The sequence below is a fragment of the Momordica charantia genome (genome assembly GCF_013281855.1).
Source record: "Momordica charantia cultivar OHB3-1 chromosome 8 unlocalized genomic scaffold, Mcharantia_2.0 BLBB01000008.1, whole genome shotgun sequence".
In the NCBI taxonomy this organism is placed as follows: Eukaryota; Viridiplantae; Streptophyta; class Magnoliopsida; order Cucurbitales; family Cucurbitaceae; genus Momordica; species Momordica charantia.
In genome coordinates, this window is record NW_028275166.1 from 7,118,366 (window position 1) to 7,140,117 (window position 21,752).

Sequence of the window (21,752 nt, forward strand, 5' to 3'; positions counted from 1 at the left end):
GGCAATAATACGACGGTATTGGATTTACTCAAAAGTACATAAATTAATTTTGGAGTATATTAGCTTATGGAAAAATACATTTTTAGTTCTAAAAGATTTAAGATAGTCATTTATTTGGTCACGAAGTTTTAAAATAAATATTTTTAATTACTTAATCATTGAGATTTAGAATAGGTATCTAGTTCGTAGATCGAAGTTTTAAAATGTACATTTTTCCCCCCACAAATCGGAGAAATAATTTTAAATTTTACCTCATATGGGCCTCCCAGAAGAAAATGGGCCACCTTTTCTTGTCAATGGCGCAACCCACACCTTGTGTAAAAGAGTCGAATCCTACCTAAGAGAGCCTACGTATGCCGATGGTCTTAAGCGCTGGATCCACGAGTTTTTTTGTTTTTATTTTATTTTTAGAATTTTTTTTTATTCAAACTCTCAATCTATATAAAAAAAAAGTTTCAACATCGAGTTAATAAATATAATGAATCCACACGCTCTCAATTAAGAATATTTTACATAAAATTTCACTAGATTCACTACTAAACGACATAATAATATTTTTGCATTTATTTTTGTGTTTTCCTACCTTAATAAGTAGGGGTCCCTGTTCCCACAAAATTTTAGGAGATTGGGAGACAGAAAATTTTAGACATTTGATAGTAATATTATTATTATTATAAAAGTGGCAAAACAGGGAATGAGAAACAAATACGGGAAATGGATTCCCCGCCCCGTTTAGAGTAGGCTCCACGTGGTAAATGGACACCCTACTAATGATCAACCACTACTTTAAATTAAAAAAAAAACACTAACTATTTAATTATATGGTATAAATGAGATAGTTTAATGTGATTGATGCCTCAACCATTTCTACCGATGCAGAAATTGAGAATAACTTACGGTTGTTGTAGGGAAGTTGCCCCAACCTCCAAAGTCTAAGATGGTAAATGTCACCATCGCCTGAAATGACCACAATGATCATTATTACAGTCACAAGTTTAACACATTAGCATCAGTTTCACGTTTTCTAGGCTACTAATGAACGTCAAAGACGTTGTACGTAACTTAAAATTATCTAGAAACAACAATTAGAAATTCTCTATAAATAATTAGGGATATGTTGGTGGATGACGTTGTACTGTTGTACTATCTTTTCCTTTTATAAATACAAATGAGCATTAATTTGTCTTTAAAATTTGTTTGAAGTGTTGCAACGTTATATTTTTTCCTTAGGGCATGGGGGAGTGTGGTTATATTAGTTTCCAAGCGACAATGAAAGGGCAAATTAAGCTGGTGATTCAAAAGTGGAGGGAAGAGAAAGTGAGAGGATGGTTAGCAAGAAGGGTGCAAGCATAGACTTGAGAAAGACATTCCAGAAGATCAAGAGCCTAAAAAAAATGTCGATGTGCATTGATTATGATCGTAGAGAAGTTACCTCCACCTCAAAGTCTAAAAAATGTAGGTCATCGTCGTCTAAATATGACCATAACTATTGCTACACTCATAGACACAGCTCATTAATTAGAATCAATTTCACACTTTCTAGGCTACCAACAAAAATCAAAGACATGCCAAAAGCAAGTATAGCCAGTTTGATCTCCCACCCCGATATACTGTACTAAAAAAAAAATCAAGGACATTGTACGTTCCATCAAATTTTTTTTAAACAACAATGGGAAATTAATAGAGAAATAAATGAAAAAAATGGTTAATAGATAAGATATAAAAAAAATTATTAATAGATAAATCCATAGAATTAATTGTGATGATTTTATTAAAAAATATATTATCTTAAATTAAAAGTCAAATTATTAGAAAAATATAAATTAAAATATCATAATAAATGTGGTAGGAAAATCATTAATAAGAGTGTTTTGGTAAAGGAAAAAATGATCCTTTAGAGATAGAAATCTAAAAGTGTAAATAATCATGAACTTCGGCATTTATGAAATATGGATTATTAAAAAAAACATTTCTAATTTCCCTACAATATAATTATTTAATACTATTGTTTCAAAATATATATATATATATATATATATATTTAATACTAATTTTATAAATATATAAAAAAGTATAAAATTGTGAAAACATTTAATTTGTTATAAGCCCAGCCCAATGGCAATCTTGAAAATATTTTGGAGCAGAACAAAAAAATAAAAAAGAAACCCTAGTTCTTCTCTCAGCCCTCTCAGCCGCTTCCGTTCACAGACCCCGCTTTGTTTCTTCTCTGTTGAAACCCTAACGCAACTCTTGACTCACAGAGTTTCAGCCATGGCGACTGCAACAGCACCGCGTCAGCTCTCGCAGAAGGAGGCCGACATCCAGATGATGTTGGCGGCCGAGGTTCATCTAGGAACCAAGAACTGTGACTTCCAAATGGAGCGATACGTTTTCAAGCGCCGGAACGACGGTATTGTTATGAATACATTTTACTTTTAGTCTTCACATTTGTTTAACTCCGTAAAGGACTTCCAAGATAATTGATTAGATTAAGTTTTTAATATTCTCTCTGTATCCCATTCTGGCGGTGGTTTTGCTAGGACCGAAGATTTGAGTGCTAATGGGCGTCCGTTGTTATCTACTTGTCTTTCGCCACCTTAATTTTTAGATATGGAGTTCTCAAAATTTTGTCAATGCCTGTATTTATCTGTGATTCCCTTGTTAAAACTTGTGGTTGTATTACTATTCGTAGACGTGAGCTTTCAGTTTCTGACTAATTTTCAGTTAATCTATTTAGTTTTTACTGTATCGGCCAAGGAACACCGATGAACCATCTCCAATTTATTCAACTATCAGTTTTCGTGTTTGGAGTGCGACACCCACCTGCGATGCTATTTTGAATTTGATCCCAAAATGTTGGTTCATACGGTTGAAAATTTGAAGTACTTAACCTGACCTCTATTTGAAGAATCAGTTTTTTCCCCTATTTTTATGTCCTATCATACGCCTGTTTCGTTAAGGAATTTTGATTTTATTAGGGGTCAACGAGTATTGATATCTGCTTCATGAATATGTTGTTTATATGAGTTGTTATTATAGTCACATAATATACTGTGAGCTTCTATTTTATTCAGCAAATAACGACGAATGGTTGTTTTTTTAATTCTTTTGCTTTAGGAATTTACATTATTAATCTTGGTAAGACATGGGAGAAACTCCAATTGGCTGCCAGAGTAATTGTGGCTATTGAGAATCCTCAAGATATCATTGTCCAGTCTGCTAGGCCTTATGGTCAGAGAGCCGTTTTGAAGTTTGCTCAATACACTGGTGCTCATGCAATTGCTGGAAGGCACACCCCGGGAACATTCACCAACCAGCTTCAGACCTCATTCAACGAACCACGACTTCTGATACTTACTGATCCTAGAACTGATCATCAGGTGCTTTAATCCTTTTAAAAGATTAATAATAGTGTGCATTTATAAGTTTTAGTAGAAGAGGATGATATTCTCTTACCAATTCTAGATTCACTCTTGTTTGTTCTCTTAGTCTTGGTTATACGTATACATGACTTCCTAGTTGCTGCTATTTGTGTTGCCTGATTGGTTTCTTGCTTGCAGCCCATCAAGGAAGGTGCACTTGGAAACATTCCTACAATAGCCTTTTGTGACACTGATTCACCAATGCGGTATGTTGATATTGGGATTCCAGCTAATAACAAGGGGAAACACAGTATAGGATGTCTATTTTGGCTTCTGGCAAGGATGGTTCTACAGATGCGTGGAACAATTCGTGCGGGGCATAAGTGGGACGTGATGGTAAATTCAGAATTATATCTTCTATTTGAACTTAAAATTAAATCAAAGGCTTGGAATGAATGAATGCATGTATTTCTTGTGCAGGTGGATTTGTTTTTCTATCGGGAGCCTGAGGAAGCTAAGGAGCAAGAAGAAGAAGAGGCTGTTGCCCCAGATTATGGCATTGCAGATTTTGGAGCTGCTCCGCTTGTTGCTTCAGATCAATGGGCTGGACAGATTTCTGATGCTCAGTGGGGTGCTCCTGATGTGGTTCCAGCTGCTGCTGCTCCACCCGTTTCAAATGTCGAGTGGTCCCAAGAGCCAGGTTGAATCCAATTTTTCTTTTGCGATTCGTTTGAATGTTTGTGTGCCTATATTGTGGTATTGTTGTTAACTTAGACGAGTTACTTTTGCTTAAGTTTTTAGTTAGTACCCAACAGAACCATCTAGTTACCTCGTAACTTGCTATTGCATAGGTTTTGTGTTTTAGACACATTGACCAGGAGTTGTAAGATGCAATGCATAGTAGTTACAGTCAGGCAGGTTCTGTTTTAAGATTTTCATTATGCGTGTTGTGGTCCTACCTCTCATTTCTTTCAATGCCGTTTGGTTTTTTTCAGTTGCTACAGGAGCAGCAGACGGCTGGGATGCTGCAGTCCCACCGCCCGCACCAGCAGTTGAAGGTGGTGCACCTCCGGCTTCCGGTTGGTTCTGAGGGAAGGTTCCCATTGAGTTGATTAATCATTTTATGAGTTTTCTTGTTTTAGTAGGGGGCGTACCACCTTTTTTGGCTACAAAATTGACTTATATTTTCTTTCCTATTCCAGTTTCGGATTATGAGATTGAAATTTTGACTTCAACACTGGTGTCTTGGTACAATTTTGTTTTGGGATATATGAGAAATTATTTGCCCAAAAGGTATAGTAGACGTCCATATAAAACGTATATTAGTCTTAGGTGCTAGATTCTCGTCTGAATTTTTGCTGAAATGAATACAACAGTCAGCTGATTGATCAAACATTTTGTTCATGCTCTATTGAAAATTTAGGTGGTAACCTCTAATATCAATTTTTATCAAAGTAAGCCTTAGAATTTGGATAATTTAAAAAATATTTTAAGCGTACTAATTATAACCTAAAAATCATGGCAATCATTAAATAATTGTTTTGAAACTGTATTTGAAAATTTCACTTACTGTTGTTTCTTTGAAGCTTCAAATTTTGACTATGAAATTGTAATGAGTTGTTAAAGATTGTAATATTATTGTAAGTGTAAAGTGTATTTTGATTAAGGCATGTATTTTCGAACCAAAAATCTCTACGCTCACATGATACTTAAAAAAAATATATTTTTCGAACTTTAGTTTATCTCAGAAACTGAGTATGGAAATTGAGGGATTGTTTTTCAAATTGTTCTTGAGCTATTTTGATTTCAAAAAGGGCACCAAAATCAAAAAATTGTCGAAGAAATACATATTGTTATGAATTTATGAGTAAAATTCCCTTGAGTACACGGTTCTTTTCTGCCAATATTAATTCAAGATCAAGCAACAAAGCATCCTCAAAATGTCCCGAAGCTCAAGAAGAATATATTTCTTCAAGGCAAACAAATAATCATAAAGTTTCATTATCTTAACTTGATTCACAAAGCTAAAATCCATCTAATTTTGAATTACCGATTGAAATAAAGACTTGACATTTACGGGTCTGGAACTCTCTGAATCTCCATTCCATATCATCTCTGCAAGTATTTTATATCCTCTATCACTTCCATGGTTGGAATCAAAGAACAAATACTCATTAGGATTTCCACATAACTCATATTCTTTTGCATCACCCTTCCCTCCACAACTTTGTATTCCTCTGAATTTCCCACTTCCACAACATGCAGCCTTCACTTCTTTGATTCCTGTTCAACCAAAACAAACAAACGCTCACAAACCCACATTACAGTTTGGTATAACTTGTGAGATTGTTCAAGTTCAAGCACCATATTTTGCAGGGTTGCTGATAATTCCATTGATAACGTTGTAGAAGTCTGCATAGGAATATATGAATCCATCAAGTTCTGTAGAGAGCTTTTGTAGAGCTTTGTAAAGTTGTCTGTTGTGCAACTCTACAAGCTGTGTAAGCTGTTCCACCCGGGAATCTTTGCCGGCTTGTGATGCAACTGCTTCTTCCACAGCAGGTACATGATTCAAAGGCCAAACATTCAGCACAACAAATTTTCTTCCTCCTCTCTTATGGATTTCCTAATCAATGTAGTAATTCACAGTAAGAAATAAGAAAGCAAAATGTCAGACACATTATTAATAATGCACATAGGGGATCCATTGCTTTACTGTTATGGCAGAGGTCAAGTTCCCAATCACCATATCAACATATTGTTCCAATGAGTAGGAATGGAGAAGCTTGGAGTCTGAAGCGAAGGCTCCGTAATCGTTCGCACCGATCGAGATTAAGTAAACACCCCTTGACAGTAATGTCTCTGCTTGTGTACTTCCTCCAAGTTGCTTTCTCAGAATCCTTTTCACTTTGTTGAAATAGCTCAGCTGAGTTTTGAGGCTTATTACCTGAAATTTCCAGTGTTTGTGTTCAAGAATGTCTCTAAAAGATTAAAAAGCTTTGTGGGCTTTAGCAGTATTTGTGTTCTAAGACATAGTATCACAGTTAGGCTTTGAATCAATTGATATTTGAGGCTACACAGAATATGTAATAATTACTAATCCTTGATGGGTTTGATGCAGAGCTCCTGCTCCTCCGGATGCAAAATTTATGCCATGAGTGTAGAAATGATTATTCCCCGGATGAAGATATGGAAGAAGCAACGGCAAATTTGCATATTCAGCTGCAACAGATTAGGAGTTGAAGTATGAACATTTTAGAAGTGTAATGAAATGAAAAGGAGTTGAATTTGCAAATGGGTACCCAAGAAATCAGGAAGAACTCTGCCATCGGACCATCTTCCGGTGGGAAATTTGAAGAAAGTTTGGCCGTATGGGGAGTAATTGGATTGGGCAACAGGAATGGTGTTGATGTAGTTGTTGTTTCCAGTGTCAACAAAGGAATCCCCAAGAACAAACAGAGGAACATGCTGATCATGGTCGCAAACAGACCCAGCGCCGGAAAATATGAACACGCTTTACACAGAAACAGAGGATCGAATTCGCCATGGGAAGTTGATTGTAAGTTTGGTTTAGAAATGAGAAAGAAATCAATTCAGAAGCGTTGTTGAAGTTGGTGAAAATGACATCTTGGGTTCAAGATCAGGTTTTGTCGCGTGGAAAGAAAAGTCATTATTTTCTTGATTAATTAAGATTTAAGACACATGTGGTAAAGATTCTCGCTTTTTCTAAGCTACGTGTTCTCTCTCTCAAAATTCGCTTTGTCTTATTGTATCTAAGCAATATGATGGTTTGTCGTGAATACATTGGTAAACTCCAAAGTTAGATGTTGATTAGTTGAATGTTGGTAAAAATATAACTTATCATGCGGTGAGATATGGTCGAATTCCTAAGTTTATCTATTGTCGAGCTTGGAGGCGAAGCTTTGAGAGCCACATGAGTCGAATTCAATGGTGTCGACTAACGACGAGGTCCCAATCAATAGGGGTGTACATTAGTCGATTGGGTTGGTTTTGAGGCCAAAATCCCCTTCGACCGACCGATTAAGCGAAGTCCTCGCCGACCAACTTTTTGTCGGTTCGGTCGATCGGTTATCGACAAATTGACCTCTTTCTTTTTCCTTTTTACCTTTTGTTTTTATTGAGCAACAGAAGACGGGTTCGACGGTGGATAGCGGTGAAAACTGAGCAGCGGGGTGGGTTGCAACGACAGCAGGTGGGCCTTGACGGTGTTGAGTGGTGGAGGCTGAGTCGTGGCGTAAATCAAGCGACGGGAGTTGGTTGGGGCGAAAATCAAGCCGCGAGAATGGAAGGTGGAAGAAGACACAGGGGAGAGGGGGTGGAAGGTAGGAGATGAGAGTGAAAGGATGGAGGCCACGTGAGAATAGAGATGAAACCCAAGGAATGATTAAAGAAAGTGAGGAAAACGAGAAAAAGAAAAGGAAAAGAGGAGAGATAAATGTACACAAATCAAGAAAAAATTAATAACAAACGTAAAAATGAAGGAAACAGGTTGTAAAACAAATTTTTTTTTTACATATATATCTGTCGGTCGATTTTGGGAAAATTTATGGTAATCAGTCGACTGACCATCGGTTTTGTAAATACAAAACTGACTGACCGCTAGTTGAGAGTAGAAACAGACCCATCGTCGTCGGTTGGGTTTGTCGGTCATATCTGTACACCCCTACCAATCAATCCAATGGACTTCACTCCTCGAAGCAAAACTGTCCTCGAGCTCTTAGTGAAGAGTGATTCACCAATTCGACAAACAGTTCTACAATTGATGGGACATTTAACTGCCCCTCAAGCTCCTACAAATACATCTTCACCCCACTCAATGAAGTATGCAATTACTGCAATTACATCTGAAGCTGATTTCTTCAGCTCGAACTCAGAACTAACTTGAGCGTCAAAGTGCTCTATCTAGACCTTTTACCTTCCACTTGCTTACAACAGCTCAGTTCAGTTCATGTCGTTCTACGACACAGCAAAAATCAACATCAACAAAATTTTTCTTCCCTCCTCTCTTTTGTTTTCAATATTGGCTGGCGGTGGTTGTGGTTTCACCTGAGTGCTGATGAGTGTGCGTTGTTGTTACTTTTAGATATGAATCTCTAAGGACTAGAGCTATCAAACATTAGTATATTCTGAATTTGATGGCCAAATGTTGTGAGTTGCACCAAGTAAGAATAAACCACACTTATTTCATTATTGAGAAACATGTAACAATGGAGTAGATGGGAATGAGTTCACAAACTTAGAGATGAAACAGAACATTAAGATTGTAAGGCCTGATGATCTCAGAACTCCCATTCCATAGAAACTGAGCAAACAATTGGTTGGCCTTTTCAGAGGGATGGCTGCCATCAAAAAACAAGTACTCACTGGGGTTCCCACACAACTCATACTCTTGTCCGTTCCTTCCTCCACAGCTACTGTATCCTCTAAATGGTCCACTTCCACAACATGCCACCTTTCCTTCCTTGAAATCTGAGAGGAAATTACAGAACTAAATCCACAGAAACCATGCTATAACACAAAGTTTACGTATTAGTTTTACTTTCGCTTACCATATTTAGCAGGGTTGTTTGTTACTTCAATGGCAATGGCGTAAAAATCAGCATAAGAATAAACAAATCCTTCAAGCTTCTTTCCAAGCTGTAGGAGAGTTTTGGAAAGATGATTGTTGTGTAGTTTTACAAGTTGTGTGATCTCTTCCAAGCATTCATCTTTGCCTTGTAATAGAGTTGCCTTCACTGTGGGCACACAACCTATAGGCCCAACACCAAGAAATGCAAATTTTCTTCCTCCATTCTTATGGATTCCCTGCAAAACAAATCAATTCATATCAGAGAGAAGAAAAAAACACTTTATACAATTCAAAGATCAAAGATGTTTATTAACTATAAACAGAGATCTGTTAAGTAACAATCCATATATATGAAGAAATTAGAAGTGTTTGTTTGGGTATTTACTTTAATGACAGTGGTTAAGTTTCCAATGACCAAGTCAACATATTGTTGTGGAGAGTGGGATCGGAAGAGGCTGGAATTTGTAGTGAAAGGATAATCGTTGCTTCCAATGCTGATAAAATAGACAGCTCTTGATAGTAATGCCTTTGCTTCTGCATGTCCAAGCTCCTCCTTTAAAACCTTTGCCACTTTGTTGAAGTAACTCAACTGGGTTTTCAGGTCAATTACCTTCGAACAAAACAACACATGCATAAAACCACTTATTGTACCCTATTTGAAAACTATAGGAGAGCAGACACATATGAATCCAACGATTTTTCGTTGAACCGTCAAAGTTGGTCTTTTCGAATGATCAACCACACTGGGAGTGAGACACAGCCCGGACTTCCACGGGGGACGGCGGTAGGGAATCTTGTACAATAAGCAAAAGCTCGATCCAAAAATATCATGTGAGTGTCAACAAGAAGTAGATGACTTACAAATCCTTGATGGGTGTCAACTAAAGCATCTGCTCCTGCTGATGCGAAGTTCACTCCATGAAGGTAAAATTTATTCTTGGGATTAAGATATGGACGGATTAATGGCAAGTTACCATATTTAGCTGCAAACAAACAAGCTTGATCAGTAAATGATGTATGTAATTTGGTAACTCATTCATTTAATTACCAATGAAATCAGGAATCAATCTGCCATCAGAAAATCGCCCAGTTGGGAATTTGAAGAAGGTTTCTCCATATGGCAAGAAATTTGCTTGAAAACTGGTAGTGGTGTTGATGTAGTTATTGTTTCCAACATCAAAAAGGGAATCCCCAAAGATGAAGAAAGCTACATGTTTTGGCGGTGGCTTAAGATCATCACATCTGCAACATTGCAGGGACAAAAAACTGGCTATGAAGAACACCAAGAAAGATGAAGATAACCATGAACTTGCCATCTCAATTTACTTGGATGGATCACATCAAGTGATTCAAATACCACATATAAATTTATAGTGAAGTGAGAATGCAGTTGCTTGAACTAAAAGTCAATGGTTAATATAATCGATTTGACTTGCATTTGACGATATATAATATGAAGAACACCAAGAAAAATGAAACCATGAACTTCCATACAATTACTTGGATGGATCACTTCAAATGATTCAAAGTCCGCATATAAATCTATAACGAAGAAAGAATGCAGGTGCTTGAACTGCAAGTTTTATAAAATTGATTTGACTTGCATTTGGTGATAATATATATAATTTGATTGTAAGATGATAATTGGTGGTACATTAAAAAATCTTAAATTAAAAAATCTATCTAGCATTTACTGAACTTCTATCTAATTTCGTAGATAACGTAAGCTTAGTTCAGCGGTCAAGACGTCTTGTTCATTCTTTACTACAGAGAGTGAAAAGAGTTAGATTAGAAAGAGATTCTCGATAGAATAACGGGGATTGCAGGAATCGGGTGAGGAGGCAGTCCACATTTCATGAGCAAGCTGTTTGTGGAGATTCTCGGTGAGATGGTAAGAATCCCAAAACACATATTCATCAGGATTCCTACACAATTCAAACTCCTTCACTCCTCTTCTTCCTCCACAGCTGAACACTCCTCCATAACTCCCTGTGCCGCAGCATGCCTTCTTCCCTTCCTTCAATCCATATTTCAATGGCCTCTCCATTCTCTGCCTCAGCCTGCTGCTGAAGTCGTACAATGAGTATTTGAACCCCTTCAGCAGCTTCTCCAGCTCTTCAAGAACCCTCACCAATCTCTGGTTGTGTATGTTTGCATATGCTGACAGCTCTTCCAAGCACCCCCCATCAACCACTCTCAGCCCTGGGCTGCAACCCATCGCCGGCAGGTTCATAAATCCGAATTTCCTGCCCCCACTTTCATATACTTGCTGTCAAAACTCAAAGCCACCATCTTTTTAATCTCAAACATAACACACAACTGTTGAATGTTGAGAATCACTACTTGAATTGAAATTTACTTACTTTGATGGAAGCTGTCAAGTTACCAATCACCAGCTCAACATATTGAGATTTGGAGTGGGATTTGAGTAGAGAGGAATTGGTTAAGAAGAGGCTCATGTAGTCGTTGGTTCCTATGCTAAACAAATATACAGCTTTTGACAATATTAATCCACCTTTGGCTTTGCCCCACTTCCGTTTAATCTCCATCTCTACTACCTCTCTGAAGTACTTTATCTGTGCTTTGAGTTCGATCACCTGAAAACGTTGTCAAATTCTTCTCCTCAACTAAAAAGTCTCCATGTTTCTAGGATGTGTAAGTAATCATGAGTTGGTTTTGAGAATTTTTAGATCAAAGTGATGATTTTGTGGACAAAGCAGAAAGCAGAGTTGATGTGATTTGCCTTTTTTTTATATGAAAGGGTATGTTTGTTGTTCTTACCGACCCATGAAAAGTCTCAGACAAAGCACCTGCTCCAGCAGACGCAAAGTTGACTCCATTATGATATTCACTAAAACCAGGTTGAAGGAAAGGTGGGATCAATGGCAGCTTGGCGAATTCAGCTAAAAGATATCATGAAATGCAGACGACAAGACAACAAAACAAAGATGGGTTTAGACAAGAAGAGACAGGACATGGCCAAATATATGGGAGATCTTCTTACCGATGAAGTCAGACACCAAACGACCGTCGGAAAATCTTCCGGTGGGGAATCCGAAGTGGGTTTGGCCGTAGGGCCAGAAGTTAGCTTGGTCAAGAGTTGTGGTGTTGATGTAATTATTGTTGCCGGCGTCCAAGAAAGAGTCTCCAAATATGAACAAAGCAGCATGATTTTCCGGCAGAGGATGGGATTTTACTTCAACAAAGCAACGCCTGGAAATGAAGGTCAAAAAGAAGATCACAAACAACAAAAATGGTTGGCCATGGCCAGTTCTCTGAGTCGCCATTAATGGCAGAGAAGACCAATTAAACTTAAGCGGCCAGTTACAAGATAATATATGAATTATGGTAAGCAGCAGAAGGCTTTGTTACTGCCCAATTTCTCTTACTGTCGCAAGAAAACAATGGATTTCTTTTTTAATCAATGTTAATGCCAAAGTGGGAGCCTATTAGAGAGTTCTGATGTGATGTTTTGATCAGAAACAGAGGAAAATTGGGGTGTACGTTGTTTTCCCATAGATGGATGTAATTACTATCTGGTCGAGAAAAAGTCAAGTTCCTGCGGCTACGTTTGAAAAATGAAATCATTGGAAATTGGAAGGTAAAGCCTCAATAATTTTGAGGTATCTGGTTGAATTATTCACATTCTTCAAAGAGATTATGATATAACAAATCTACAATTAGTTGGCACGATCTTGAGACTAATAAAGAATTTGTCTAACTGTGGAGCTAGCTAACGTGATTCAATCAAAGGTTATTAACTTATTGCAGTTCTAATAGAAAACTTAATAAATTCTTGCTGTAGCTTTATAGATTGGCGAAGCCTCTCCAAAGATCTGTGAAGGCTAACACTAACATACATAAGAAATTGACCTCAAGAAAAATGAAGGCTCGACTATCACTATGATTAAACTATTAAGCTCTGCTTTCATTGATTCAAGAGATTCCGATTGGATCAAATCAACTTTACCATTAAATAATGCTCCAAGTCAAGCAGAGGACGTGTAGAAACTTGCATTTTCTTAAAAAATTAGCTTGATGTGTACTTATCTTTCAATTGACACAAATTACCTCCTAACGGAAAGAAGAAGCTGAAAATCATTTGCCTAATGTTGGATGTGTTTTTCATTGGCTACTGTATACCTGCCCATTGTTCATAGTCTATACTTTTTCCACTCACAGAAATTCACCTTTCACACCAATTTTTCCTAAGAAGAGATGATGAAGTTTGGACAAAATAGCAACTGTGTACACTACAAATTATAGGGCGACAAGAGGCCCACATGGGGGAGTTGGGTGGGTTTGGGCATAGCGCATAGCCAACAAGCGGCAACCGCTGCTCCAGTTTTAGCCTTATGATTCATGGTAGTGTGCAGTGAAGGCAAAAGCATTTGTCAACTTTCAAGTGCCTTGTCATTCTCCACCATACATCATGCACTACTCTCCTTAGTCCTATTCTGCTAACTCTGAAAGCAGGGCAGTACAATCTCCTCGCTTTTTGAACAAAACAATCGAGTCCTGGTTTCAGAGTTTGTATAATCTAAAGTTCAAATATCAAACCAACTTCTGATTATTCTAAACTATGTGGGTTTGCTAATTCCATAACTTTCAGAATCTGAACTCTAACTTCTTACAAATTCACAAATCATATACATACAGATCAAGGCTGAATTTCATTGGCATCATTAAGTCAACGATTTAATCCCACGTGTGACTCCCATGATGTAAGTTTGAAACGATGAGCGTTGAACTACCGAACTTAGACAACTCTGAAGTGGTTATCGAACTAATCTCTAACGTTACCTCACCGTATATTTCATGCCTAGAATCTCGAAGATAACCGTGGGGTGGAATCCATACCTCCAACAGTTATCTAGCTTTTCAAATAAATACCTGAAAACAATATGAAGGAGGTATGCAAACATTTTGACTTTGAGATTTTACTTCTTGGGATCCTGTACTGACAAGAGCTTCGGAGTGCTAACTCCTTGTTTTCCAGGATCACTATTGTCTTCGCGCGATTTTTTGAGGATTTTAATGTTTTGATGGAATTTTTTGGTTAAACCACACACTACATTGCTTCAAATAGGCCCTTGGGTTCTGATTTAGACACTGATGTTGGTCACTTCTGTTCCTTCCAATTGAGTCACCACATGAAAAGATCAAAATCGTTCAGATTGAAACAACTGAACAGCCAACTCCACTCTGATTCAATGAATCAAAGAAAAAACTGGGTACTTCTAAAAGTTGAATATGACACCTCAACCTTTACCAACAAAAAATCACACTTAAAACTAAGATCATCCACCATTTCCCGACTATGACATTTATCCACAAACCAAACCCCAACTTTGAGTTTAAATGACATAATTGAATGTGGTTGGATCCCATGCAAGGTTATAATAATAAACTAAGCTTCAAAGTAATCTACATCAGTCCTCGACTAAAGGCTACAGGATTGGAGATTAAAAAACTAATATAATAGTATCAATTAAATGCTTTTAGCTCTAAATCCAATGCATGTGGGGGGCACCTATGGGAACGCCATAAATGGCCCATGCTTTAGGCTGTGTAATTTATATAATATGGAGTGTTGGTTGACCAAAACTCATGCCTAGCCAAAACCAATTAGGTTTATTAATGGACCCATTACTTTTGGAATATTGGTCATAGAATGAACCCGAACTATGTTCATATTCTTTCTAAAAAGATTGGCACAGAAAAGTTTTATTCATACAGATCAAAAATCAGTCATTCCATGAGATGAGAATCCTCAGTAGTAAAGAGAGAAATCAAGTTTTATGATACATCGATACAGATAACTTATTGTCGATACAAACTTAAGAGATAAACCAACGCAGATTCGAGGTTTCACAGGTATTGCTACCTGAATAAACTTGAAAGTCCTATCCCATTAGGCATTAGCTACCCCATAAACATGTCCTGATTGCCTCGGGCACGATTGACCGTTTGAACTTCTGTTTCCAATCATGGACATGAACATTTCCTGCAAACAGCAGGAACATCAAACCAACAGAATTTCAGACAAAATAAGTGAAATGGGAATGAATGGTAGAAGATCGAAGTGATAGAAGGATCGAGATGACTAACATGTAGCTTTATTTACATGAACTAGCCCGCAAAGGAAAACTTTGCTTAAAAGATTCCTCCATCTACAACAGGGATGTCATCAAAACTCCAAAGGTCCACTGAGTTTCCACCATCTTGAGTTGTATCCCCACCAAGGAAGGCATCCATTGAACTGTCCCAGTTCCCTTCCAGATACGGCATCTGAAAAACCTTCATCTGGGACTCAAAGGCAGAGAGCTCCTCGGACAGTGTCTTAGCACCAATTTCTTCAGCAGTTATGCCATCCCTTGCACTGCACCTAAGTTTCTTGCGTGGATGCATGTCCTCTGACGACTGAGAATCATTACTTTCTAAATTAGCTGAGAAGACAGAAGAGATTTCAGGAGTCTTGGCACCTTGGTCTCCCCATCCAAAATCAGAACAACCAATCGAGTTGCTTCCCTCATCTGAATTAAAATACAGGATCATATCGTCAGATGGAGCACTATTCAAACTAGCAGGGAGTGAATCCATGTATCCAAGTTGGTCAGTAGGAGGCTTCACTTCCACAACACCAGTGGTTATGTGGTAGTTCTGATCTGGATGGTTAGAAAACTTAAGATGGTTTGCTTTCAAGTTCGTCTTGAGATGTTGTCTCTGCGAGTTTTTCCGCTTCTGGGTATTTCGCAAAGGTTCATCAGGGAAATTCACCTTGGCTTTCTTGCCTCGAATTCTCCTCGCCTCCGCATCATATGCTCTTGCAGCTTCTTCTGCAGTATTGAAAGTACCAAGCCATACACGGGCACCTTTCCTTGGGTCACGGATCTCCGCAGCCCACTTACCCCATGGCCGCTGCCTTATTCCCCTAAATTGGTTCCTCTTCTTTGTATTTGCAGATTTTTCAGCTTGCCCATTTAACTCCACAGATTTTGTAGCACTTGATCCTTTAATGATAAGAAGACGTCAAAAACAATATTAATCAGTAACAAGCAGACGTGTGAAAGTGATCAAATAAAGAACATAAACAAATAGAATTGGAGTTAATTATGCAAGATTAGAACACCAACATGTTTCTCAAGCAGAGAAAAGATCCAAAATTAAATTTCTTTTAAAGGCCAGAATAAAAGCACAGAGCTACTTAAAAAATAAAAATAAAAATAAAATGGGAATGAGAGTTGAAGCTGCAAAAATAAAATGCATAATATGCTTCGGTATTGATTAAAAGAGATTTGATAGAGATACGAATGCATAAAATTGAAGAACTTCGTACTTAAAAACAGATTTTAATTCAATATCGCAGTAGCGACAATCGGATCACCCCAGTCTCCTCATCCCATAAAAGAGAAGATCAAACATTCAGAACGCTTATACAAAGCAGAAAACTGGTTCAATTATTGTGCAGAAAATTGAAAGAAGGCTTTCTCTACCACATGAAACAAACAAGCAAGGAAAAATCACAATAAGTCAACGAGAAAATGAACCGATATATTCATGAAATTAACCCAACAGGATTGTCCTCAAACTTCAAAGACAAGAACGAACACAGGGGAATTTATTTATTTATTATTATTTTTTTAAATGCAAACAAGTCATTACCGCGAGTGGAAGAGCAGGCGGACTTAGGAGCAGCGAAAATGAACGGCTTAATATCCGAGAAGTCATGTTCATCAAAATCAACGTCGGATTCATCCTTGAAGTCCTGGAAATCAGCCTCAAAATCATCAACATCGAAGATCTGCGATCTCAGTGACCTTGCCGACGAATGTTTCACTGATTTAGGTTTCTTCAGATTCGGCCAAAGGTGATCGGCCGTGACCCGGTAAGACCGAGTCGGCGGAATGAAACCAGAAATGATAGCGCCTCCACACATCGCTGTTCCTCTCCTCGGATCGAACGCAAAGAGAAACTGAGAAATTTGGGGATTTTTCCTTCCGCTTGCTCAGAATCCAGACAGAGAACTGGAAATAAATAAAGCTTCCGATAGATTACAGAGGGTTTAGCAAGTTGAGTGAGATTTTGAACAAGATTTGGGATTCTGACACAACAAACAAAACAAGAACTGCAATTTACCGTTCCAGTGGAAATACCGCCATGCCCTCACTGCACACCATGAATTACACACCTCCTGAAATCATTACGTTCTCGAATTTGACAACTCCATAATCTTGACATGGAGGAAAGATTAAGACTTAAGAGATGATAAATTCAATTATTATTTTTGTTTTGTTTTCTATTTCCAACAGGGATATGATTTTTCCCATAACAACCCATTTCAAAATCTCCAGAAAACGTTAATCCATATTAAATAAAATTTTATCTTGCATGATCCGAGATTTAAAGCTCAACTTCTGTGGGTCCGAAATAATTTGTGAACTAATTGAACTAAATTTGGTTGCCATAATCTACACGCTCTTTAAAAAAGAGCGGTAAACTTTATTGTTAGAAATCTCACTTCATATATGGTAAGTTTTCTTTTCAAAAACAACCTTTAATGTATCAATTTTTTTCTTTTGAGAAAAATTTAATGTTTCAATTTCTTAAAATCGCTTGTATACTATTATTATTATTATACAACCTTTAATATAGGATTCGAATTCACAACCTCATAGTAAATATTAATATCGTTGAGCTAAACTCATGTTGACATATATGTGTTAGACATTTCATATATTAATTAAATTTATCAAACATATCTGCATTATTGTTTCCTTCCCATCTATTGTTATTTCTACTTGTTGGATCTTGTTGCAATTTTTTAAATCATCCAACCTACCAATTTAAGCTTTTGGATTGAGCAGCAGTCTATTATATTATTTCAAATAAAATACTTTTTGTCATGATATTTGACAAAACCACTTACAAACATGTCATAATATTTGACAATTATCTATAATTAATTTAAGTTGATTATTTTTTTAGTACAACGTATTAGAGTTATAGGAATTTGAACCTTCCACCTAAAGAAAAATAGTAAGTGTCAATTGCCGTCGAGATCATGATCGATCGTGATATTATTGAAAACAACAAATTCGAGGTATGGGAATTTGAACCTTCAACCTAAACGAAAAGAGTATGCGTCAATTATCGCTGAATTCTTGCTTCCGATGTCAACGATCGACCGGTTATTATTGAAAATGTTGTAGAAGGATGGGAAATGGTGATGAAAGCAAGTTGTAGGGAGGAGATGGACAAGTGTGGATCTCCCTGAATGCATGGTGAAAAGGAAACGATTTAGTTTTTTGGGCTTTTGGAGTAGCCAAATATTTATGAATTTTTGGCTTTTACCCCTTTTTTTTTATGCTCCCTTTCCCTATATTTCCACTCCCTACATTCATCGCCATTGGTTGATTTCAATTCAAGTTGTGGCCTTGAAACTTGAAAGGGATGGACTTCTCCATTTCTCTATTCCCATCTCCAACGGTTTTTCTTTATTTTTGAACTTACTAAAATAATAAAATAAATCATGTTTAATTTTTAAATTAGCCACAAAGTAGCATATATATGATGCGTGTTTATATAATTTTACTAATATATAAAATTTGAATTTTTAAATATAACAGTCAACTTATATGTTTGATTTATTTGTTTTTTTCTTTGAAATTTTTAAATAAAAGTGTAGCATTTTACGTTTAAAATATAAAAAAAAAAAAAAACTTATCTTGTCAAAAAAAACAATTGTGCATCTCTATTGTACAGTATAGTAAAAATATAGCAGCGAAAAGAAATCCAACATATACAACTCCAAACTTTCAGAATTATAAGTTCAACATCAACACCAAACTCCAAACTAAATATTTATTTTAATCAAAATTTTCACGCAGACACTTCGTTCACTATTTTATTTTATTTTTTTGAAATATAGCCATAAATTTATATTAAAATGTTTTGGTTATATCCAACTTTGTGTTAAAATTTTACAAATAGAGATCAAAATAGTAATAATAACTTTTTAAAAGTACAAAGACAAAAACTAACATTTTGAAAATTTGATGGCAATGAACAAAGGTTACAATTACATCAGAAAAACAGACATTTTTCAAGGTAAATGAATCAAAATAATATTTAAACACCATTTTTATTAAGAACACAGCTTTTAGATAGAGTCAATATAAATTTAAGCTCAAAGATAACAGCATAGACTTATAGCTATAGGATAAATTAAATTGCGTAAATTTTGTTCTTAAATATTGAACAAAAGTAATGATACTCAATTTTTATGTGTTAAACTTGATTAATTTGGTAGTTTGCTTGAGCAGTTGACTTGAATATGTATGTTGGAGTCGAAAGAAAAAAAAAATCCATACAAAATTAAATTTAGGGGCCCTACTCCCTAGAGTTGAGGCTAGCTTTCACTTGGACCCATAAGTAATAAAATTCATAATTTTCACTCATGAAATAAATTCCAACAACTTTGAAAGCATTTCTTCAACAATTGGCTACAATAAACTGAATCTATTCAACCTAATTAGAAAAATATAATGACCCACAAATGTATTGAAAATGTTTGGAGTCCAACTAATAGTGAATTTGAATTTCCACAAAAAAAAAAGTCTATAATTTTAGATCAAATTCATAATATGTGGGTACATTATAGACTTTTTTAAAAAAAAACAACAATTAACTACAAAATAGAATTAAAAGATGAGAGATTTGATCAATTCGAGGATGAGATGATGGTAAAATCAACCTCTATAGGCTATGGCTATGGATGGTACCTACGTTCATAAGCTGAAGGTGGACATGCATGGCTACCACCCCACTTGGCTCCACAGCTATAGCAAAACTGATTTCCGCACCTATACAAAAACTTCGAAAAGAAATTTAGGATGTACTTGAGAATGATGGTAGAATGAACAATTTTGAAAAAGAAAAAAAAAAGATATTTAAGTAGAATTGATTTTCTAAAATTACCATCTAAATAATACTTTGAAAATCAATTTAAATGATTTTAAACTCCACTGAAAGCAATTTAAATGAGCAAAAATCACTCCTAAACATATATTTAATACACTAGATTTATAATTTTATACCATATAGGCTTCGAAAACAATATAAATTTAAGATTCAGATGCTAACAATTCGGCTATAGTTATAATTGGTATAGGTAATGGTTGATGATCAAAAGATTGAAAATATCTGACTCGTTACAAGGAACAACTTCAATTTTACCATGAGTAAAATAATTAAGAGATTGGAATACAAAAACAAATTTTTTTTCTAAAAAACAATTGAGTTATCGAATAACTAAAACCGGTAATAAGGAATTTGCTCTGCCAAGTATTTTTCTTAAAGGATAATAAAAGAGGGGAACAATAAAATTACCTGCAGGTGATATGGAGGCAACCAGCAACCTTCTCCACATAAATCTTGCAATGGGGACATCTCTTCCATTTCTGTCTGTTGGCGAGCTGCAACGCCATCAAATCCTCTCTCAATTCTCCTCCCTCCTTACGCAATTTCTGAAACTCGTCGCACTCCATTTCCCCATGCCACCCAACTTTGCACTGCGCGCAGAACATTCTCCTGCAGCTCGGACATTCCGCCGCCGTCACCGTCGCCGCCTCCCCTCCGTCGTCGATCATCGCCGCCGAGCAGTCCACGAAGGGACAGTACATCCTCGGAATCCCTAGAATTATCGCCTCGCACAGCGCATCCCCCCACCGCTCCAGTACCTCTCTCGGAACGAACGAATCGCACATCCACGGCTCCAGCGTCGATTCGCACTTCGGCTCCGGGCACTTCACCGCTATGTTGTCCTCAAGCTTGGCGGCGATGTGTTTCGAGATGCAATCGGCGCAGAACGAGTGCGAACAGGCGCTGCTTGTGAACATTTCCGCGGCGGATTTTGTGTCCGTACAGATTATGCACAAGGAGGTTTCGGAACCAGACGACGACGACGACGATTCGCCTTTTAGGATTACTCTCCTCGAAGACGAAGACACGTTCTCCGATTTTACAATCGGTGTTGTAATTGAAGCCGATACGGAGGATGCGATTGCTTCCTGGAGTTGTAACGATTCTGCTAACTTCTCATCGGAGATCGGGAAGACGGTTTCCTCATCGAGAAGGGCTGAGAAGTATATATCGTCGACTAAGCCTAAGCCAAATGATGCCTCCGCCGCCATTAGATTGGAGATTCAATTTCAGACTGCCGATTGATCTGGTAATTCATTTTCAAACAACAACAACTACAAGAGTGATTTAAAGGGAGGCTTGAAACAAAAATGTGCTTATGATTTGGATTTCCCATGCAATTAAGAAATGCGTCCGTTGGGTTCTTGTGTATAAATTTAATTTGATTTGGGAATGAAAATTTCCTTTACTGTGGTCGCATTTTAATCTGCGCCCTTCGCTTCCAACTATTGAAATTTTTTTCTTGCCAAAAGTGACCATAGTGTGGGATTTTAATTGATACTTTCCTAATAAATTGATTCTTAAAACATATTTATTAATTATTAAAATTTCAAATTTCAAATTTTTATTAATTCAAGTAATACACTTCCTTAATTAAACAACGGCAATTAATCTCGACGGAAAAAATCAAACGCCCGTGGAAAGTAAAAAAAAAAAAAAAAAAAAAAGTTGTGGTGAGTAATATAATGTCCTCTTTTTTATTTTTTTCCTCTTGAGTACAACCAGTTTTAGAGATACAAGAAATGGAACTTCTCATCTCAAAAGAAAAAAAAAAATCAATTATCGCTGAACTATATTAATGTGACAATAAAAATATT

The 21,752-nt window shown here is 36.7% G+C and overlaps 6 protein-coding genes across 10 annotated transcripts; 1 reads left to right on the top strand and 5 right to left on the bottom strand.

The window, feature by feature from the left end:
- The first annotated feature begins 2,143 nt into the window (after positions 1-2,143).
- LOC111020345 (small ribosomal subunit protein uS2) lies at positions 2,144-4,597 on the top strand. Its single transcript, XM_022296993.2, has 5 exons — positions 2,144-2,410; positions 3,118-3,380; positions 3,561-3,758; positions 3,843-4,062; positions 4,358-4,597. The coding sequence occupies exons 1-5, from the start codon at positions 2,272-2,274 to the stop codon at positions 4,450-4,452; spliced, it is 915 nt and encodes a 304-aa protein (XP_022152685.1). The 5' UTR covers positions 2,144-2,271; the 3' UTR covers positions 4,453-4,597.
- A 648-nt stretch (positions 4,598-5,245) lies between these two features.
- Positions 5,246-7,167, bottom strand: LOC111020259 (GDSL esterase/lipase 1). The gene is given in 6 exon segments (XM_022296869.2): positions 5,246-5,645; positions 5,727-5,988; positions 6,079-6,309; positions 6,460-6,584; positions 6,665-6,879; positions 6,881-7,167. Coding segments are annotated over 6 exon segments (1,110 nt in total). The 5' UTR covers positions 6,910-7,167; the 3' UTR covers positions 5,246-5,397.
- A 1,379-nt stretch (positions 7,168-8,546) lies between these two features.
- Positions 8,547-10,359, bottom strand: LOC111020258 (GDSL esterase/lipase 1). Its single transcript, XM_022296868.2, has 5 exons — positions 10,001-10,359; positions 9,814-9,935; positions 9,338-9,562; positions 8,933-9,188; positions 8,547-8,852 (listed from the first exon to the last, which is right to left on the bottom strand). Exons 1-5 carry the CDS (start codon positions 10,266-10,268, stop codon positions 8,620-8,622), a joined length of 1,104 nt encoding a protein of 367 aa, XP_022152560.1. The 5' UTR covers positions 10,269-10,359; the 3' UTR covers positions 8,547-8,619.
- Positions 10,360-10,502: 143 nt separating this feature from the next.
- Positions 10,503-13,892, bottom strand: GLIP5 (GDSL-motif lipase 5). Of its 3 annotated transcripts, XM_088127814.1 has the most exons (5): positions 13,846-13,892; positions 11,957-12,165; positions 11,734-11,855; positions 11,316-11,549; positions 10,503-11,221 (listed from the first exon to the last, which is right to left on the bottom strand). In XM_088127814.1, the coding sequence occupies exons 1-5, from the start codon at positions 13,875-13,877 to the stop codon at positions 10,736-10,738; spliced, it is 1,083 nt and encodes a 360-aa protein (XP_087983940.1). In that variant the 5' UTR covers positions 13,878-13,892; the 3' UTR covers positions 10,503-10,735. The 3 variants fall into 3 exon arrangements, with proteins under 3 accessions (XP_087983940.1, XP_087983939.1, XP_022152559.1); XM_088127813.1 differs by lacking the exon at positions 13,846-13,892 and having other exon boundaries at positions 11,316-11,528; positions 11,957-12,334; XM_022296867.2 differs by lacking the exon at positions 13,846-13,892 and having other exon boundaries at positions 11,957-12,333.
- Positions 13,893-14,663: 771 nt separating this feature from the next.
- On the bottom strand, positions 14,664-17,264 carry LOC111020256 (ethylene-responsive transcription factor RAP2-12). Of its 3 annotated transcripts, XM_022296864.2 has the most exons (4): positions 17,092-17,264; positions 16,618-16,979; positions 15,064-15,965; positions 14,664-14,959 (listed from the first exon to the last, which is right to left on the bottom strand). In XM_022296864.2, exons 2-3 carry the CDS (start codon positions 16,889-16,891, stop codon positions 15,109-15,111), a joined length of 1,131 nt encoding a protein of 376 aa, XP_022152556.1. In that variant the 5' UTR covers positions 16,892-16,979; positions 17,092-17,264; the 3' UTR covers positions 14,664-14,959; positions 15,064-15,108. The 3 variants fall into 3 exon arrangements, with proteins under 3 accessions (XP_022152556.1, XP_022152557.1, XP_087983938.1); XM_022296865.2 differs by lacking the exon at positions 17,092-17,264 and having other exon boundaries at positions 16,618-17,069; XM_088127812.1 differs by lacking the exons at positions 14,664-14,959; positions 17,092-17,264 and having other exon boundaries at positions 15,063-15,965; positions 16,618-17,070.
- A 2,327-nt stretch (positions 17,265-19,591) lies between these two features.
- Positions 19,592-21,451, bottom strand: LOC111020341 (E3 ubiquitin-protein ligase RSL1-like). The gene is made up of 2 exons (XM_088127658.1): positions 20,344-21,451; positions 19,592-19,817 (listed from the first exon to the last, which is right to left on the bottom strand). Exons 1-2 carry the CDS (start codon positions 21,144-21,146, stop codon positions 19,724-19,726), a joined length of 897 nt encoding a protein of 298 aa, XP_087983784.1. The 5' UTR covers positions 21,147-21,451; the 3' UTR covers positions 19,592-19,723.
- Between the last annotated feature and the right edge of the window lie 301 nt (positions 21,452-21,752).

Excerpts from the sequence above, each read along its gene's own strand:
- LOC111020256 (XM_022296864.2), bottom strand. The coding sequence starts at position 16,891 with ATGTGTGGAGGCGCTATCATTTCTGGTTTCATTCCGCCGACTCGGTCT. Across the intron at positions 15,966-16,617 it reads CGCCTGCTCTTCCACTCGCG|GATCAAGTGCTACAAAATCT; the intron begins GTAATGACTTGT and ends TTATCATTAAAG.
- GLIP5 (XM_022296867.2), bottom strand. The coding sequence starts at position 12,239 with ATGGCGACTCAGAGAACTGGCCATGGCCAACCATTTTTGTTGTTTGTG. Across the intron at positions 11,550-11,733 it reads CTGAGACTTTTCATGGGTCG|GTGATCGAACTCAAAGCACA; the intron begins GTAAGAACAACA and ends CAACGTTTTCAG. Across the intron at positions 11,222-11,315 it reads ACTTGACAGCTTCCATCAAA|CAAGTATATGAAAGTGGGGG; the intron begins GTAAGTAAATTT and ends GAGTTTTGACAG.
- LOC111020341 (XM_088127658.1), bottom strand. The coding sequence starts at position 21,146 with ATGGCGGCGGAGGCATCATTTGGCTTAGGCTTAGTCGACGATATATAC. Across the intron at positions 19,818-20,343 it reads TGCCTCCATATCACCTGCAG|GTGCGGAAATCAGTTTTGCT; the intron begins GTAATTTTATTG and ends GTTTTTGTATAG.
- LOC111020345 (XM_022296993.2), top strand. The coding sequence starts at position 2,272 with ATGGCGACTGCAACAGCACCGCGTCAGCTCTCGCAGAAGGAGGCCGAC. Across the intron at positions 3,759-3,842 it reads GGCATAAGTGGGACGTGATG|GTGGATTTGTTTTTCTATCG; the intron begins GTAAATTCAGAA and ends TTTCTTGTGCAG. Across the intron at positions 4,063-4,357 it reads CGAGTGGTCCCAAGAGCCAG|TTGCTACAGGAGCAGCAGAC; the intron begins GTTGAATCCAAT and ends GGTTTTTTTCAG.
- LOC111020258 (XM_022296868.2), bottom strand. The coding sequence starts at position 10,268 with ATGGCAAGTTCATGGTTATCTTCATCTTTCTTGGTGTTCTTCATAGCC. Across the intron at positions 9,563-9,813 it reads TTGACACCCATCAAGGATTT|GTAATTGACCTGAAAACCCA; the intron begins GTAAGTCATCTA and ends TTTTGTTCGAAG. Across the intron at positions 8,853-8,932 it reads AAACAACCCTGCTAAATATG|ATTTCAAGGAAGGAAAGGTG; the intron begins GTAAGCGAAAGT and ends ATTTCCTCTCAG.